General features: G+C 37.5%; 1 protein-coding gene across 2 annotated transcripts in view; it reads right to left on the minus strand.

Moving 5' to 3' along the window:
* ARHGAP10 (Rho GTPase activating protein 10) overlaps positions 1 to 19934 on the minus strand; it is a 153913-nt gene that overhangs the window by 62169 nt on the left and 71810 nt on the right. Inside the window, exons 9-14 of one of the 2 annotated variants that reach the window (XM_076337092.1) lie at positions 18877 to 18983; positions 17111 to 17205; positions 13139 to 13220; positions 11983 to 12025; positions 10621 to 10686; positions 3944 to 4018 (exon numbers count right to left, since the gene is read on the minus strand). In XM_076337092.1, the coding sequence (XP_076193207.1) occupies positions 3944 to 4018; positions 10621 to 10686; positions 11983 to 12025; positions 13139 to 13220; positions 17111 to 17205; positions 18877 to 18983 (468 nt within the window). The remainder of the gene's footprint in view (positions 1 to 3943; positions 4019 to 10620; positions 10687 to 11982; positions 12026 to 13138; positions 13221 to 17110; positions 17206 to 18876; positions 18984 to 19934) is intronic. The other variant, XM_076337093.1, reaches the window with a different exon arrangement.

Here is a 19934-nt window from a genome sequence, read left to right on the forward strand (position 1 = left end):
ACTGAATATTCTCCCTCATTGTATCAATTATTTAAATCTCATTTTAAAATACAAGTCAGATAACATTTTCTACCAAATTGTTACTAGCCAACCACCACTCAAAATACTCAAGATTGTCTCAGGAAAAAGTTTTGTTTTTCCTCTTTTTAGCATGCTAGCTGTTTCTGTGTTCAAGTTCTCTGTTTTGAGAAGAAAACATTTCTACTGAATGTAATTAAATAAAAACTGCCATCACATCAGAAACTAGTGAAATCTATGGGGATTTTGTTACTAAACCACTATGTAATATCCAGTTTTTAAATAACTGCTTCATAATCACCAACCTCCTTTACAGTCAAAGGGTGCACTCAGTTATGTGAAATTTGTTGATGAATTTGGGGAGGAAAATAACAAGTGTCTCAATTGCAAGGCAAGCCTCTTAAAATAAAAAAATGGAAGGTATTGCTGAAATATTTTATTATCTCTTGGGAAAAAAAATTAAAACCCAACAAAATTTGGCCTTGCTACCAACCCCACACAATCCCTAGTTTGACTGTAGAAGCCATCAAGACTTAAAGACTTTTTTTTCACTTTTGGTTTGAATTTGCCCTAGATAGCTCTGTGCCCCACCACCCTGTATATTTGACTGTATCCACTCCATTTTTCCCTCTACTTCAAACATCCCAGGCCATTATATGAACTGGAACTTCAACTGGGATTTCAACAATGACTCTACCAGTTTTCATGCTACTTGTTCACATAGCAGCCACTGGGCACTGAATGGCAACTTCACACATATAAAAGTAATTGCGCACATTTATGGAACAGCTTTTGACAGATCAGCTCTAAATCTTATGCAAATCTTTCTGACAATAAGTCAAAAACAGTCCAGTTCACTAAACTAGGTTAGGAGGAGACTCTCTGCTTTCATATGCAATATGCCCACTGTAAGGAGTGTATGCATACTGTCGTTTACTGTATATAAAATAATAAGGAACTCAGTGTAATTGTTTTGAAAGCTGCTGGTTTTGAAAAGGCAGAGGTACCTAAAAGTTTTCTTCTACAACATATAATGTCAGGCATTTTTCACGCCAGGCAGTATGAGAAATCAAAACTGAACTCTACAGTAGAAACTCCAAGTCCTTAGCAGTCACTTCACCACGAGCAAGGGTCTGTATGAAAGCTGACCTATGTATTTTGTATGAAATCTATGTAGGCAGCTTGTATGAAATGAGCCACACCAGATCTATAACGTAAATCATAGATGAAACAGGAATTGGTCCCTGAACTGAGCCTCCTGACGGTTGACAATGCACTCTGAATTGCTTATAACAGATTCCTGTAACATTGGAAGTCCTAACTCTGTATCCCTGTTTACAATGATAGCAGATTAATTTAACATTTTCCCTTGAAATGTAATGACTGTTTTCCTTACCAAATGCCTCACTTAAATTTAGACAAGATTATTGCTGCAAAATAGATCACCATAGCACAATACTAGTTACAAGTAACTTCAAGGACTCAGTTAATTGCAAAATTAACTTTTTTTTAAATGCACAATTGTATATTTAATTGCTGAGCCTCATTTTACAGAAGACTTACTTTCACTAGATTTTTACATTAAAGATGAAAATCTGTGCATTCATAGTATTAGAAAAGCATATATTGGTCTTCTCATACTCTCTTGACTCTCAATGTACTTTCCCAAATTTTATAAAAAATATTCTGAAAAAGAGACAAAACTACATGCTATTATGTCCCTGGTTACCATTTGGAAGACTTTTTTTTCCACTTTGGGCCTTTCAGACCGTGAACCTCATGGTCCATGATAGGTAGCTTAAAATACTTTGAAATCTTATCAAACATTTTAAAATACAGAAAGTTAATATGAGGTTTTTATGATTCTGAAAAGATCTTTCATATAGAAGGGTATCTAAGAGTATACCCAGAGACAAAGGATTAAAGATTAATCAGTCATTTTAAATTCTCTATACCACTGTGTATCAAAAAGAAACCGTCTTTATTCTTCTCTGAGGACAGACAGATAAAGAGCACAGATAGGATCGCTTTCAACAAATCATCAGAAAAAGAGCACCTGCTCGCACCCTAACTTCTTTCTGTTCAGTATTTTGCCTCATCTTCATACCACTGTATTCTTCCTACTTCAAATAAATATATGAATCTTGGGAATGACAAAAAATGTTTCTAATTTTAAAAAATAACTAAAAGCAGATGCTGGAATCCCCAGTAAACTCTTCCAGCTGCTACTGAACCACTGGCAACCTGAGTCTATTTAATTTGGATACCACTAATGGCAAAGAGGAAAACTTGCCTGCCAGACCTGCACGCCCAAGCTAAGCTAGTAAGTACAAAACTGAAAAACATCTTACGATATCAAATGCATCTAATCAAGACTCTCTGAGTGATAACACGTCATTCTTCCTATGGGCAATGGCTAAAGATGGTTATTGTTTATTGAGGCTAACTCCAATACAGATAAACAACCATAAGAATCTGTTACAGATCAGTCATTTTTATTAATCCCAGTTCGTATTTCCAGAAAGAGTCTTTTGCTACAATACTTTAAAGATACAGGCAGGTTTATGTGCACTAATGGAGAACTTCAGGGTGCTGTTAATATTGATTAAAGTAAGATATCATAAATTAATATTTAGCAAGGTCATTATGACAGATTGATATGACATGCAGGTCCTCAAGCCTGATGTCTTATCGTTTCTGAAGAGACAGCCTGTTTGAAAAAATAAAGGAAGGAAAAGAGAAAGTCTTACAGGTGGCACTGAACTGACAGCAGCATATAATATAAAAGCGCTTTGTCATTCACATAATGTCTGGGGTAATGAAATGAATTCACTTTCTGGCTTCCTCCAGTTTGCAGTGCCAAAGAACACTGTGTTATCAGCACAGATGGAGCATGCATGGTTCTGGAGAAGAGCCTGGTGCAAACTGCAAACAAGCTTCTTTGCATACCAATGAATCCCTGAGAATCAGACCTTTGCTGTCAAGTGACAGGTTTGGAAGCTCTATAAAAATGAACTAATCCCAGTGGTCTTGTCTGACTGCATGTACTGTCAGTGCCTCAGGACAAGCAATTGGGAAACACGGCACATCTTGCAGTCATGGCTACTACTTTGGTGAGAGATATCAGGCAGATGAGGGATTTCATCCAGGTGCCAATGCTACTTCCCCCCCCCCCCCCAGGGACAGTAGAGTAGCAAGAGAACTACAGTCACACTGGGATTAAAGATGCATCAAAATTTCCAGAAAGAAAAGGAGAAAAAAAGTTTCTGAGAATAATTTTATGAATCAAAAAAATCTTAAAAGTACACATGGCTAACTAGGTATAAGAGAGTCAAAGATGTTACCCACATATAAGAGCTATACTACTAAGTTTATAAAAACAAATCCTTTCTCCATCTGTCTCCCGCCTTGGCACATAGTTATTATTAATACATATATCATATTCCTCCTCTTAAACCAAAGAGCTCTTTGCCAGTAGGCTTAAACTAAATGTCTTAATTTGCACAGTGATTAACTAAAGACACACATGGGCGTGTACACCTGTGCATCTTAGATAAGGGAGAAGAAAGGTGGAAACTTCAAACAATGAAGCAATAAGCTTCAAACTTTCGTGAATTTGGTATTTTGAATTTTCTGATCAGACCCTTCAACTTAGGCTGCTTTAATCCCACTTACATCAACCTTGCACAAAGCCCATGATTTGCTCCTACATGTCCCACAGCAGTTTTCTTAGTTTACTCCTACCAACTAATCTTGGTCTTGCTAAACCAGGGAAACTTACAATGATACGGGGATTATTTACATGGACTAAAGCAAACTAGATTTGGCCCATATAAAGAACAACTACAGGCAGATGCTTTTAAAATTTACAGTAAAACAACATGAGATAAAATATTGAAAAAATGATTGTAAAATAGAGGCATACCCATCAACAAACTCAGAAGTCTCTGGACCTTTGAACTCACCCCCACAACTCTGTACAATCCTTGGTCATTTATACCTATTATGCAAAAGGAGAAAAAAAAAAAAACCATCAGATCAACCACAGTCAAATTTAGCCTTAAAACTTTTCCCCAGGCAACAAATTCTCCTCAAAGACAGACAGACTACATAGCATTAACACAGTGGTGAGAACAACATTATAAATAAAGTATTGCAAGAATCCTTTTGTTCTTCTGTGTTTTTAAGATAAGTTCACGTTATGTTTTGGTAAAGGTTTGATGTACCTCAATCCACTTCAGAAACTGGGAGTAGAAGCAAACAGGGACAAACCTTTGCTTGAAAAAAAATCACTGCCTGTTTTCAGATTTTTTAAATGACATTTTGGATACATCAGCATCCACATTCTAATAACGCAAGAACTGAACCAACAAATGCTAAATTAAGATTTCTTTAATAAATGTAATTTTGTTTTTTTCCCAAATATGTGGCTGACAAAAAGAGTTTGGATAAAATAAAGAAAAAATTGAGCCTATTCCCAGTCCTCAAAAAACAATCTTTTTTCACATTTGTAAATGCTTTTCATTTAAGATATGAGGCCTCATTCCAACCCACTGTGGTCCACATACTAGTTACGTCCAGGGGCAGCACCACAGGTTACTGAAATCGGTACTTCTGGTTTTGCTTGGGATGAATAGAGTAGCCATAACCAGCATAATATTTTCAGTCCCCTACTCTCATTTCATGTGGACACTGGACCACTCTCCCGTCATTCCTCTGCGCCCTTCCATCCTCTCACACACATTCACTTCTCTACCCCTTTTCTTCCCCTGCGTTTGTCTTCCTTTACCACACCCAGTCTTATCCCCAGGGAAGTAAAACTATGAATACAGATTGAAGGAAAACGGGAGGGAGAGAAGGGGCAGGGAAGAAAAAGGGCAAAATAAGGTATGTCTTTGTCTGCTGCATTGTTTCAGAGCCCATATAGTGGGAGGTAAAATATTACAGTCCTGAAGCTGACACAGATGTTTGAGAGGCCACATAATAAGCAGCCATCTACAAACACCACCATACTCTACCTCTATATTCACACTGGCCTGGAAGAGTAGAAACGCCACAAAATACCCGTGTTTCTACTCCAAGGAAATCTTTTCAAATAACAGATTATGTGGCATTCTTATTCAAAATATCCTTCAACAAAGGAAGACTTGTGGAGAATTCCCAGTTTCAATATCAAACCGTTCCAACCCAGAGTAGGAAAATTAAAACCAGTCGTATGAGAAAAAGTTTCTTCCCAAATAAATATTAGCTGAAGTATGTAAAAATCATTAGCCTTTTAATGAATTACTGTCAGACACAACCATAACACACAGCAATAATTCTCAATACGGTGGCGAGAACTTTGCATTTTCTACCTCCTCCTCCTGCCTAGCCTTGCCACATCTTTTCCTTCTCCTCTCACCCCCTCCTCTTCCTCACACAGTCTGCAGCCTCCTCAGCCATCCCACATCTTTGAAGGCCTGCTGAACTCCTCCCTGTTAGCACTGCTCCACCCTCTGTCCCAGCGGGGAGCTGACGGGCTATGGCAAAAGCTGCTACCTCCCTCAGTTGCTCCACCTGGGCAAAAGTGGCCCTTTTCTTTCCCCGGGATGCAGGCACCACTGCAATGATGCTGACTCTTAAGCTAGATGTCATGTTCAGAGCTGGCTCAAATTGACAGAATAAGCCAGATCTCCAGTATTTCATTTGCGGTCATCAAAAAACACAACTGTAGAGTATGCTCGCAGTTCAGCTGCGCGCAAAAGAAAGAACCGCAAAAACCAGCTATGTGGCCACAAATTCCTCTCAAAATATGAAGTTATCAACCCAACCAAGTTTTCCAGTCATCCCCAGAACAACAGCATGATAGCATGCTATATGCCACTTAAAGACTGCCAACACTAAACAAAATTAAACATAGTCCTTGATTCACTCCAAACATGGATGCACTAGGAATCTGTCCTGAGAGCAGCAGTTATTTTTTACTTCAAATTTCTGAGAGGTGTCCAGGAAAATTCTGGTACAAAAGTAACACCAAGCTTTTTAATGCTCTGCCAAAATGCATCACACTTTTTTTATACAATGTCCTCCACTACTTTCAGTACCACAGAACAAGCCTTCTGCATCGTATGCAAGAAGCTAAAAAGCTGAAGAAATACTGTCACAGTCAAATACAGCTCAGCTCTTGCTTATCTCAGAAGTTGTTTCATGACCTCCTGTGCCTCTGACATTAAAACTAGGGGGAACCAAACCGTGCTGACCCCAAACACACATTTATGGGCTTAAAAATAATTAAGGTCAAACCACAGAAACTACTGCTCAATATTAAAACAGACGTGATATGCAAAAGTCTGAAATTATGGCAGTATTGAGACTAAGACAATCCTCCAGCAATAATCATGAGTCTGTGATAGTAATTATCAGATAATTGATCAGTTTCTAATTCATCAACCTGAAAAAAGCACGGCTAATTGCTAGCAGACATCAAGAAGTACAAAGAGGAATTAATATTTCAACATAGTTTTAAATGATATCTTTAAACATACCTTTAAATGACGTTTTATTTAAAAGATACAAACCTGGTTTGAAACAGTACTATTTCTGATTTAATCTGCACATTTCAGATCTTCAGCACATCCAAGACTGATAATGCTTGGCATTTACAGAACACAATTGACAAGATGACTCATTGCAAGGAATAGCTTACCACTGACTAAAATGTTGAAGGGTTCAGATGCTGCGTCTGCCGGCTCAACCAGTCACTATTGGCAACTTTGAGCGGTAAAGCCCCACAGCATAATTTCCTTCATATTTACATTATCTCAAGATGTTTGGCTGTCTGATACCAGAATTTGGCACAGGTACACAATTAGTGAAACATGCTTAGAAAAATAAGGTATATTTTCTAATTACTAGTAAAATAGTAATTTATACTACTGTAAGCAAGGTATGTAGGCAAGTTTCCTTTGTGGCTGGCATTGTACATGTGGCTGACACAGACTAGTAACATAGCTGCAAATACAACTTTTTGTATCAAACTCCACAGTACCGAAACAGCCATCCAAGTGACACTCTAAAGTCAAGGTAATGCCAGATTTTTTTTGTTACGTGAAAAGGTTTTCTACTTCCTCCTCACCATCTTCTTTCTTTCTCGTAAGCAGACAGACTGGACAGACAGCTCAATGCTGCCATCTATCTCTGCAGCTCAGATTAGCAGCTCCAGTAGTTCTAAAATGAAGACAAACACCGCTCTGGCAAACACTTACCTACCACATCCTCACAGAAGGTACAACCAACTACTTGCACACAAAAACATGCACAGAGTCTTTACTACCAGAGCAAACAGCTCTTTGATGTTTCTGTAAATTTCACCCTGCTGTATTATTCTTAGTACAGAATCATTTATTTGGGATAAATAAAAAATTCTGTCTCCAAACAGAATCCCAAAATGTTCTCTCAGAGACAAAACATGGGTGCACATCCAACCAGCATCATGCTCAGTACGTGAGAGACAGGCTGCATATCTTGGTGCCTCAGCCTCTCCTACCAGATAAAGCACAGCCAATGTCTCATAAGGCAACGCTGAATCAGAAGCTTACATGCATTTTAACCATGACACTGCCTTTGATTCTTCTATTCATTCAAAGCAAATAATTACCTTCTTTGCTTTATAAAAGGGAACGTAACTGAGAAAAAATTATCCGGCCATTGACAAGTTTATGTTCAATATCTCTTTTACGCTCTTCTCTCTCTCAATACCAGACTTTTTCTGCTATGACATGACAAGACTATTCTCAGTTTCCACCCACACTAGACTGTCCTCTCTTTCCACCCACGCCAACCTCACACCCATTATGATTAAAAGAGATAAAAACATGGCACACAAGCACAGTCTCTGAAGAGGCATCTGTCCTGTTTTCTTCTGCCGAACATAACTTGCCTTTGATGTGTTATCATTAAAGTAAAATAATCAAGTAGAAATTGTTTTACGAACAAGTATAGGTATAAAATCTGCAGCCTGAAAGATGGATTTTCTTCATCATACAACTATTCGGCCAAACCCTTCTGAGGCAAGCAACTGAATGTTCTCCCGGCCCTCCGTTTGTTTAGCTCAGCAGACATTAGCAGAAGGTCCTGCAGGTTCTGCAGAAAACAAACTGATCCTTTAGGAATGCTGCAATTAGTCTCATGGACGAAGTCAGGATTTTGTTTGTTAGGCTTTTTTTTTTTTTTTTTAAATGCAGTTGATGTTAAGTTCAGTATTGATAAACAGAAAATCATCAACAACTGCTTGAAATGCAATGGATGAATCAAGTTCATTGAAACAGAGCTAGGTGGATTGCTGAGTTCCTGGAAGGTAGTACCTCACCTAAACCCATTCTTAAAACCCTGGGAAAAGAAATATTTATTGAATACTGATTTTTTTTTTCTTAAGTACTCCCCAAAAACAAAATTAATAAATAAACGTCATTTTCATTGGTAGTAATTACCACAAAGCACTCTGTTGACGGCAGGTCTTACAAAGGCTGTGTACAAGGGATAGTGAAGCTGCAAGGTCTCCGAAGACAGGAAATACTGCAGCTAAATTTGGTAACTTTAATTCTCTTCCAAGTATGCTTCAGGGCAGATCCCACTAGAGGGACACATGCTTCTAATCTATGCAAGCTTATCATCTGTCTTGAACAACAATATTAGGTGGGGTTACACATATATTTTGCACCTTCTTACATGCCCCTAAATCAAGGCATAAAGAACAGGGCGGACTTGAACCACCACTCAGTTTAACCTATCCACCCACAGCCATGAGAAGAAACCCCATATCTAACCCATTTTTCCAAACAGCCACTTCGTGAAGAAAGCGTTCACACTTTTTCCACAGTTATGTTCTTGTTTCACTTTCCTTGCAGGGTATCAAAGAAAGAAAAAAAAAAAAAAGACTACTTGAAGAAAAATATTTGAATGCACCTATAGATAATAAACCAGAATATAGTGTACTCCACACTGCTTACAGTAAGCATGATTCATAAGGTATTGTAAGGTAACCAGTCACTGTGCTGTGGACCACAACCAGCCTTTCATTACATGACATGTTACCCTTTTCATAAAATCTGCCTCATCCAGTGCAAAGAGAAGATCCATGCTATATCAAAGCAGGGTTTTGCAGCGAAGGCAACTTATCTGTAGGATGCCAGCTTTATCTGCAGTGTTTCCCAGCTGAAATATTCAGATTGTAAATGCCAGTAACTGAAATTTTTAAAGTCATGAGACAGGCAAACCTCATTTAAAAAAATATTCAAAAGAACAGAATGAACAAAAATAACACCAGATAGAATATGGTCTAATCTGGAATAACATCTTTAATGCATCAGACAGGACTGATACAAAACAGTCCACGAGAAAAAGGATTTCAGATACTTCTTGCTGTTTAAATGCTAAATTCTCAATAACACAAAGGCTGCTCGGTCTTACTAATAATATTGTATAGTAAGTGCATACATGGAAGACTGCTTTTAAGTAAGACCCTGCATTGACAGGAAGTTTGACCAACCCATTCTTCTGTTCAGCTATCTTATTTAAGCTGGACTGTGATACAAGGAAAGAGATAAATGTTCTGCCCTGTGCAATGCTAAATCTCTAGAAAAAAAGATACAATTGCTCAAAAATCATAAATCTCCCCTTTGGGAGCAGGAAGAAAGGTCAACAATTTAGGAGAAAAACAAAATTCACACAGAGAAATTTCAACATCTCTTTTAACAAACTAAGAAATACACTGTAACCAATTACCTATTTTCATCTCTTCACCTCTTTTAAAAAAAAAAAAACAAACCTAACAATCACAACCAACTAAACAGATTCTTCACACAATACCATATACAACGCAGTGAGCCTCAGAGTGGCTGGTCACCTCACATTTCAGCATATCCGTACAGGGATTGTTGTCTCCTCACATGGCAGCAGTATCAAAAGCTGATAGTATCCAGTGCCCAAGTTACACAGGCTCTGTGACACAGAGCCTCTCCACAATCATAACCGCAACTGCCTCTTGAATACCGTCTGCATACTGACCTTTCTCTCTCTCTACTGTCTCCAGTTTTGGAGGTACAACAATGAGTATATGCAACAGTAAGCCTGACAGCATCCTTGTCTCTGGTGTAAAGCTAACTCCACTGGAAGTACTTCAATACCTTTTGTTATTCACTTGCCTGCTCAGCTCCTGTTCTTCTGTCTTAAGTGACTAAACAGAAAACCTCCATTCAAAGTCCACAAATGGAATACTAAAATTAGTCTGTTCCAACAGCAAAGCAAAGGTACAGGAATTGCCTACAAGACACAGGTTTTTTTCTCAGCTGTTGCACACAAACATCGGCTTCCTTTGTCAAGAGAGGTGCTATTATCCCCTTCTGAGCACTTCTTGAAAACATGTTTCTTGAGGGAAAGCCATACATAAAAAGGCTGGGATGGACAGAAGGAAGCTGCTGCCTTGGTCAGTGTAATCAGCGTAAGTAATATCTACCATGTTAAGTCTTTCCCAGAGATCCACAGGAGACTAGATCACACAGGCCTTCGTTGAAGAGCAGACCAGCTGCTCCACCCCCTCCACAAACAGGTTGGGTTGATCATTACCTCGTGTTTCAACAGCACTGATGCACTTTTTGATGACGGTAAATCCTATCTTATCCAATTGTGCACCTACAAGGGGAAAAAAAAGTTTGAAAAGTTTTAAAGCACCATTATAATTATGTCTTTCACTGAAAAATAAGGCTGGACTTAATCACATAGCTAGTACTTCTCAGGCAAAACTGTAAATATTCTGGAACAGGAATATTTCATCACTTTTTCTAGAGAAATTCTCCCTTTCTCCTTCACAACCCTGCCTAGCCCAAGTAAAGGCTCAGTCAGGTGGTAGTGGCTTCACTGAATCTGTTCACAGCAGCAGCCTTTGAAGAATGGTATCTCTGATTAGGTACATATGTTGGCAGATGCAAAATGGAATTTAACAGTACTTAGTGCAACATCGACAACATCAGAGAGTTAACCAAATGGGACAAGGAAGTACTTATGATGAAAGAACATAATCATCAACAGCAGGGCCTTTACTGAGTCCTACCCTAAGCCAAAGAAATTCCCACACTAAAGATACAGGACACATGTATATCATTTCACAGCAGTTAATGATCTGACTACATAAAAGCAGATGCATTAACAGGACAACAGCTGAGATCCAGCATTCCTTTGTTGTTCCTATCTTATTCTTTTTCTTCACATCAAAACTTCATTTAAAAGCTTATATTGCAAAACTGCCCTTCCCCCAAACATCTGGCCTTCTTGCTCCTGGGGACCCGGTATTGCACCACGAAAATAAAAATCTGTGGAAAAACTTCAATTAATAACACCAGGATCCAGCTTTAACCAACAATTTAATAAAAAAAAAATAAATAAAAGCAAGCATAAATTGCCTGATAATGCAAGAAGGATAACTGCTTTCACTCATATACTTTGCTAACAGAAGAAAGCTAACGTCGTTTAAAGAAAGCCATCTCTTCTATTTCCATATTGTAGAATATGGAATACATTTTAAATACATACATTCAGGGTTTTTGCTTACCTTTATGTTCAGCTGTGATTACTTTTAAAACCATACTTATGCATTCTAACAGACGTGTACGCACAATCTGGATTAAGAAACTGTGATGCATCTCACATACAAATTAACCCTTTTTTGAGTCAATTTCAAGCATGAAGTAAATTGGCAAAAACAATCAGACTGTTTCTCTAGTTTATGTCCAGTCCTACAATTCTTAAGTATGTACTAAACTGTGTTACTGTGAAAACCCATTAATTACAAAATCCACAAAGTTTATTCAGAACTTCAGACTAAAAATAACATATTTAATTACACTGGATCCACAGAAAAAAATTACCTTTGCCTTTCTCAATTGTAAAATGTTAACAAAAATCAGCTTTAATAGTAATTCAAATACTTACTTCCCTCTCGTTTTGCATTTGCTCTATTCAAATTGATGAACAGCTAACGCAAAAAGAGTAAAAAGACATAAATTATTTTAAAGAATTTTATGAAACCAGAAACAAGACACCCCCAATCTTAATGCCCAGTAGGCACAAACACAGCTGTTTACAGCTACAACATATCAGCTCTAACTACAACAGCTCTAACAGTAGGACCAGCGGTCCGCGCCCCCTCAGAAAGTAGATACTTGCACTTTTTAAGGAGTGAAATTTTAAAAAAAATTCTCAACAAATACAGTTCCTTGGGGAGCAGAACAATGTTAGTTATAGCCACTGAAATTAACTGTGATTTACGTGCTCCATGTTCCTATGTTTCTCTGGAGGTTAATTTCCCACAGTTCAAGTTCACTCAAATCATTGTGAACTGCTTTGATGAATCCTGGGAGTTACGTCCCAGCTTGGCATTCCCAGAAGTTCTAAGCTTACTGGGGAGTCCAGCTCAGACAACGTGGTTTTTACAACAATGATGTCAATAAAACCTACTGCTAAAATCCCCAGTAGCCAACTACTGGGGACAGACACATGATTGTGTCATTGACTAGAAACCCCATTATTTTTGGCCCACAAGACCAATATAATACTTATGATTGTAAGAATAATCTGCATTGTGTTTCAATTTTGCAGTTCAGACCCATTTCCTGATGTGAACCAGAAATTAAGCAAATTCAGCTACAACCTCATTCCCATTGACAAGGATTTTTTTGATCTAGTGTTAAAAAAAATATATAATAATAATAATATCCTATAACTAACTCACGCAAGTCTTTCCATTGGAATGCAGTATGTCAGCATAAGGCTAAGTGGACATGCTTATAGTAGACATTTTCTAGAATACCAATATCATCATTGTGATGGGAAACCATTTTTAAAAAATCGATGCTGTCATTACAATGAAAAATATCTCATATCAGCATTAGCAGTTATCTATGTTGAGCTTTACCGAGTTACTCATCTCTCCTGAGTTTTATTTCACTTTTATTCTTTCTTCATTGAAACTATCATTTTGCAAACTACATGATCCCAGTTTATTAAAGCATAAATGGGATCAGGAAGCAGGAGGTGAGAGAATTTCTCCATTACACTATAAATGAATATAAGAAAAATTGACGCTTACAGCTTCTTTTCCATCCAAGGCTTCCATCCACAGCTTCCTGTCTTCCTCAGAAAACGCCTGCATGGTCACAGGAACTCCAGGCCTGCAAATGTACCAACGACACAGAGTAACTGCATTCACCAGCAACTAAAATGTCTTCCCAAATTCTACTTCCAACTACAAGCAAAAGCCCATTGTCCTAGAAGTCAGGGTTAGGTTTTTTGCTTAATTGCTGACCACTGCTCAGCTTTAAAATAAAAGGTATAGAACTGATACACACAGTGGGAAATAGGGAGGATAGGGAGAAAAGGAAAGTGAATGTGATCTGCAAACTATTTATTTGAAATAGCTCATTGTTGATAACTTGTTGATTCCAACACTTGCTGGGAGTTACTGAGTTTTCTGAATTCTAAATAAACTTGCTCTTGCGTTGCTCTGCTGTTACATAAAAATGGCTTTTGTCAACTTATTCGATATGTAGTCTTCAGCTTTAGAGCAGCGACAGTGATTCTATTTTTCCGTAAATATCTCACAAAAAATAATCAAGTCTTAATGCAGTATCTCATTACAAAACTCCACTATTATAACTTTCCTAAAAAGCAAGGATGAACAACTGTGGGACGTAGGGATTAGCGAACAGAGATTAACATAAATCTACTTTTGTGTTTATATAATAGGAAACTAAAAAGAGTAATTGTGTGGTTCAGGATAGTGTACAAAGCAAGGAGAGTTAAAAGCAGAACAGGTTATTTGGGTAATTATTTTTCTGCCAATTAAAAAAAATCATTATATTCAGCCTGCCAATAATTTTGGCAAATTTGTAAATCTCATTATACAGAGATGGATAAAAATAGAGAACTAATTCATAACATTCTCTCTCTCTCTCTCCTTTGTATTAAATCTATCTTCAAGTAGCAAAATAGCTGTAGGGGAAAATGTTATCTAAAAACAACAGCGCAGAGAAAACCAGCACAAATCCCACTTTTACTTAAAACTGTAACAGTCTACACACCATGTTCATATTTTTACAACTAGAGCCATAAATTTTATCAAACCACACAATTTAATTGCAGCTTAAAACTCTATAGGTACAAATACCTCCTGCTCAAAATCTCTTTTCAGACAACATGTGAGGACAAGGCAAGTACATGCCCTCTAGCAAACCAGTCTAAACTCAGGAGACCCAGCTATAACTTTGGAAGACGGCAGAAATCAAGCAAGTCATTCTCTTTTGATTAGTTAAAGCGAGGAGACTATTAAGCCATAAAAATGGAACCTCTTACTATTCTCAGTAATAGACATTGAGCTCTTAAGAGTGGGTGAGGGAAGCCTTGCCTTAATTTCTGCAACTAATAACCTTTATGATTAAAACAAGCTGATATTGGTATTAGTAATAACTGTAAGCAAAGCAGCTTCTCAAGCCATACCAGCTTTTTTCAGTGCAAATTGGTCTGCTAGTAGCGCAGAGCTGTAACCGTCATAAACATGCAAACTTAATCACTCAGTAGAAAAAAATATCCTAAGTAATTAGCTAAATTAACTAAAAAAACCACATGCTGATTTGTTTTTTTCTTGTCTACTTTCTTTTACTAGTGAAAACTAAAACTAAACGAGTTACTTCTATGCAGGGCAAACTTTCCTTCTTTTCACTAAAATTATAACTGTCAAGGTATCAAAGAGTATCACCTTGAGGCAATACATCAAACTTAGTATAAGCTGCATGAAACATTATTTATTTGTCTTCAAATTAAAGTCAAGAGCCTCAAGCCTTCCCTCCTCCTTGTCCTGTATTGGTAAAATTAAAATCTAAGTAGTATTTCAGAAGGATAATGCTCTTTATCAATAGAAAGTCTTTTTCCTACCCCGAAAGACCTCTGCTGTCTCCTTAAGATTTAAATTTCTCTACATTTACCACTAGTCACCTCCAACTAAACATGATGGAGTACTAGAAACAGAAAAACATCACTTTCCAGAGATTTAGCCAGGATCCTAGCACCCTCAGAGCTTATAGTCATAAGTATCAGAATTTAAAGAAAAAAAAAATCATCTCTGCTTTCTTTTTAAAAGAAAAATCTGTAAATATTCAGCTAGCTCCAAACTATGCTCCAGTCACGCACAAGGCTGAACGTTTGCTGCTGAAAAGTCCTTCCTAAAATTTTACAGTCTTGCCTCCTTCCACACCACAGGAACAAAGAAAACCCCACGGCCAGCCATCAACCTGTATGTTATTTTTTAACTTGGACAAGCTGAGGGATAAGCGTGCCCTGAACTGATAACCAAGGAAACAAGCTAATGGCCTGCAGCACAGAACTAATCTCCATGGGAACATCTCAGTACTACACACATATATTATTAAAAGAAAAATGTCTGATATCAAGGTCACAGTGGACCAGTTGTCTCTATTATATCTGGACAGAAAGATGGATTACATTTTTCCCACTTTTACCAGAGAAGACAATGAAAAAATGTTTTGCAGGATCAAGGAAACACTGCTCTCCATCCATCTCTGTTCAAACTCCAGATACCCTATTGAGCAGAGGTGTCACACAGCGGGGGGTAGACTGACATTTCTCATTGTACTTTTTTGACCAACTTTATCAGACTCAGTTTGAAATCTGTTATTCGTACTGACCAATACACTGACCCAAGAGGAGCTGATGTCAAGAGTTTAAATCTTTAGACCCCTTCCTACTGTTGGGACACAGCGTTAGAATAGTTAAGCCACATCCTCCTCAAATCAAAAATGCAAGTTCAAACCATGCTGTAGACTTGTGACAAATCCCATCTGAGCTGTAAATGTGTATCTTGTCATCTGCATGCGAGCTGGAAGTTTTCAGGTGCAGTGGTAGTTTCGCATTCCTTTACCCATTGCTTGTTACAGAAACCGGCATGCCTCAGGCAGGCCAGTCTGACTGGCCACGCAAGCTAGGCATAGCCTCTGACCTACGACTGTGCACGTGCATATGCTCCTTATCACAGACATATTTGCAGACCACTAGTAATCATAGGACAGAGGGGCCTGACAGCATTGGCCACACTGCATTTAAAGTGAAGGGCACTATGAATTTGATCGGAAAAAAAACGAAAAAACCTATAAAACTTGAAGACCTACTACATGATAAATTAGAACGTAATTAATTGGTATAAGTAAGGAGCAAACGTATTGGTTAAGAACAGCTCAGAAGGGGTGGATGCAAAAACTCAGCAACAGTCCACTAACTTACATCTAGCATTTAATGCTAGATACGATCCCGTTCTGCACAGATACAATCTGCACCAAAAGAACATGGCATTACCACAGCCGTATTTATTTGCAGTACCCTATTAAGTTGGATTCTCTCACCTTCATAAATGAAGGAAGACTATAATGCTGACGAAAAGCAATATTTAAGATATTTTAAGACCCTTTTAGTGAAATAAATAAGCAATTCTTCTCCTTTGAAATAAAGCAGCAAAATGGTGGTGTTTCAAAAAGGCGGTGGCAACAATGTTCAAGATGCACTGGATGATTACACCAGCCACAAAAAGCCTCAAAATCCCAATGATCTTATTTTCAATCTGAGAATCCAGCATAAACCCACAGCAACATGTCATTTTGGAAAGCAGGCTTGTGATACAATATGATCATAACTGTATGAATTATTACTGTGATCGTAGTCTTTCACTATAGCTGTATGTACTTCAATTTAAGCCACGTTTCTTCACTACGATAACCACAATTCATAACAGTTTCTCTAACTTTTTCTATGCTTTTCTTTTATGTGAGCTCAGACAACATCTACATTTCAGTTTAGATCCTCCCTGCTTCTGCTACACACAACTGAGGTAAAATCCAGTGAGCCACGGCAGTGCTTGCCTGCTCCTCCAGTGACTATTTCCTATTGGCAGTCTAAACGAGAACTGAAAAAATAAGAAGACAACACAACAGTAATATTACAGTAATCTTAATTACTACTTAGAAAGAGTCCTTTCTAGTGTGTTTCACGAGCTTACCTGTCTGAAGCTTCCAAGTCAAAACAGAATCGCCTGTCTATAGTATCTATATTTCTTTTGGTACAATACGTAAGGACGAAAAGTTCCTCATCACCCTGTGAAAAGAAAGGTTTTATGTGCTTGACCCAGTAACTGAAAGCTTCAGTAAGCCAGCTATACAAACCAAGTAAGGTAAATTTACATTAAAATAATGGCAAAAGCTACACTGAAAACAGACACTTGCAAAAGAGTTCACTCATGGTTGCCATTCAGGCCTCTGCACAATAGCACATAAATTCCATGGTCATTTACGGGACATAAATGCAAAAATACTGAGTCCATTTTAGCTGGTACTTTACAGTACCACAGTAATTTAAACTAACAAAAATATTTTGCTGTAAAGATTTTGTACATGTTGCAATACAAGCACACAATGAGTTTAAGAGACTTCTCCCATTTTATGTCAGACACAGCAATTTCTGTAGTAAAGGCTATTGCTACAGTAACTACAACAAAGTAAGTGTTCTTTACTATCTGTAATCTGTCTTACAGAACCAGTCCTTTCTTCAAGACCAACCAACACTAGGATCATATTTTACCCTTAAGTATTCAGAAATCAAATAAACTCATCTGTGAATGCTGCGTGAGTTGTACCGGATTTAGTCAGGATTAACTGTACATTTTAATTATTTCTTGTCTCATTCAACATCTCGAGACACAGGAGGTTATCACTGAAGGAGTAACTGCATTGTGGGTTTCAAAATGGGAGATCTTTTAATACAGCAAAAATGGCTTCATAAGTGTTTTAGAATGCCGAATGCTTACACACATACTATATTAACTAAAATAGCTTATTACAATTAGAGTAAATCAGGATAAAAAATTCATAGAAGTACTGAAATGATTAAGGAAGCCAAATGCCACTAATTTTCTGTATGGCAGGTTTTCCAGAGCTTTTGAAAGATTCTTCCAAATTCAATGTATTTGCAAATATAGACAGCCCTCAAAATGATGAAAGCCATCTCCCCCCTGCTCAAACTAATAGGATATAATACCCTGATAGAATTCCAACAACGTGATTTTCTAACCAAATTTGAAGATAGAGCAGGGTGCTGCATTTACAGGAATATTGACTCAAGCATTATTTTCCAGCTTCAGCTATCCTTTTTCCTTGCAACAAAATGCATTTCATCCATATTAATGCATTCATTTAATGCGTCATCTCTGAAGGTGCTGAGTGCCCTCAATTCCCAACTATTTCAATAGGAATTAAAGCCATTTAAAGATCAACAGAGTCTTGGGTCCTGAATATTTCAGATGCTATCAAAGATATCTGAAATTACATTCAGTTGTCAGTACAAATTATATTCCCATTAAAATCCTCTTTTCTAGTCCCTCTTCCAGTACTTACATCTCTGAAAGAAAAATCTGACTGGAGCATGTAAGAAAGAAATTTCTAAGTCTACTGTATTTTCCTGATTTATACTTTAACAAGTTAAATGCCTCATGGATAAACCAGATTCTAAATGGTGAAACACTGCACGTTATCTGTACCATGTTCTCCGGTCTTCTAAAAGGAAGCAACTGAATAGTCTGCAGAATTCTTATCTATTAATCCACCCGTTACTTTAGGCTAATATCATTAAATGGCAGACTGAATTGCATGAAGAAAGAAGAAAAAAGGGGCAAGGAGGTAAAGAGGAAAAGTACTTGACACATCTTATCTGACGCATCCTCTGATCTTGATACAGGGTAAGTATAAGAGTAGAATATAAAAATATACTTACAACTTTCCCTCCTGATCTGTGTTCAAATGGGATCATGGTGAACTTCTTTGTCTCTTTCCTATACATGCAATAGTGCTTCACCCAACTGGAACCAAAGGGAGCAGGCCCTACATAAAATGGAAGCATTAAATAGTATGTACTTTTTCCAGTTTGTGTGTTTTCTTCTCCTGCCTTCCAAAATGATACTTGAGTCCTACTTAATTCCTAATAATGCAGTATTTAAAACAAAGGTATGAATTAAGAACATTATACAAAGTAATACAAATGTTAACCAGTGCTTACTATTCTAAAAACTGATATATGTAGTAATTCACATTTATGCTTAATGACAAATGGAAAGAATTCTTAACGTATCTTTGTCTCACTACTACAGACAAAATAATTTTTCCCTATAAAATAAACATCCCTTGGAAACTTTACTTAAGCAGAACATGGAAACCTAGTTTTATACTTGGTAACTTGAAGCTAAATAACTGCAGATTAACGCACCTGTGTTGCAAGCTCTACATTATCTACTGATTAAGGTCTGATCACATTTTCTGACACCAAAACTCACTCCTAACTATTCATCAGTGCACACCCTACATAGAATACATTTACTTAAGAGCCAAGCCTACTGCATACAGTATTATTGAGATTTGCACCATAACGTTAACTGTTAAAACTTGGATTCTGACCCTCTCTATCTTCTCACTTCTATTAATTTACTTTTTTAAAAAAAGGTCTGCAAAGGAATCATCTCTTTTGAAGGACTCTGCCCCAGAGTATCAGGGAAGCCCTTCACGAGTGGCTCAAGCTGACAGAGGATTTCATTGCTCCTAACCTGGAAGGTCTCACTGCCCTGCTCCTCCCCAACTCAGCTTCAGGCATACCCGCTTCTTCTGAATCCTTTCAGCTGATTATAAAGCTCATGATGACCAAGACCAGTGAACGGATCTCACAGAATAATGATTTTTCTTATTTTTTACTGCTAGTTCTCTTAAAACTTATTTCTGAACACTGTAATACCAATGTGTCCTGGTTTCGGCTGGGATAGAGTTAATTTTCTTCCTAGTAGC

Source organism: Aptenodytes patagonicus, chromosome 4 (genome assembly GCF_965638725.1).
Source record: "Aptenodytes patagonicus chromosome 4, bAptPat1.pri.cur, whole genome shotgun sequence".
In the NCBI taxonomy this organism is placed as follows: domain Eukaryota; kingdom Metazoa; phylum Chordata; class Aves; order Sphenisciformes; family Spheniscidae; genus Aptenodytes; species Aptenodytes patagonicus.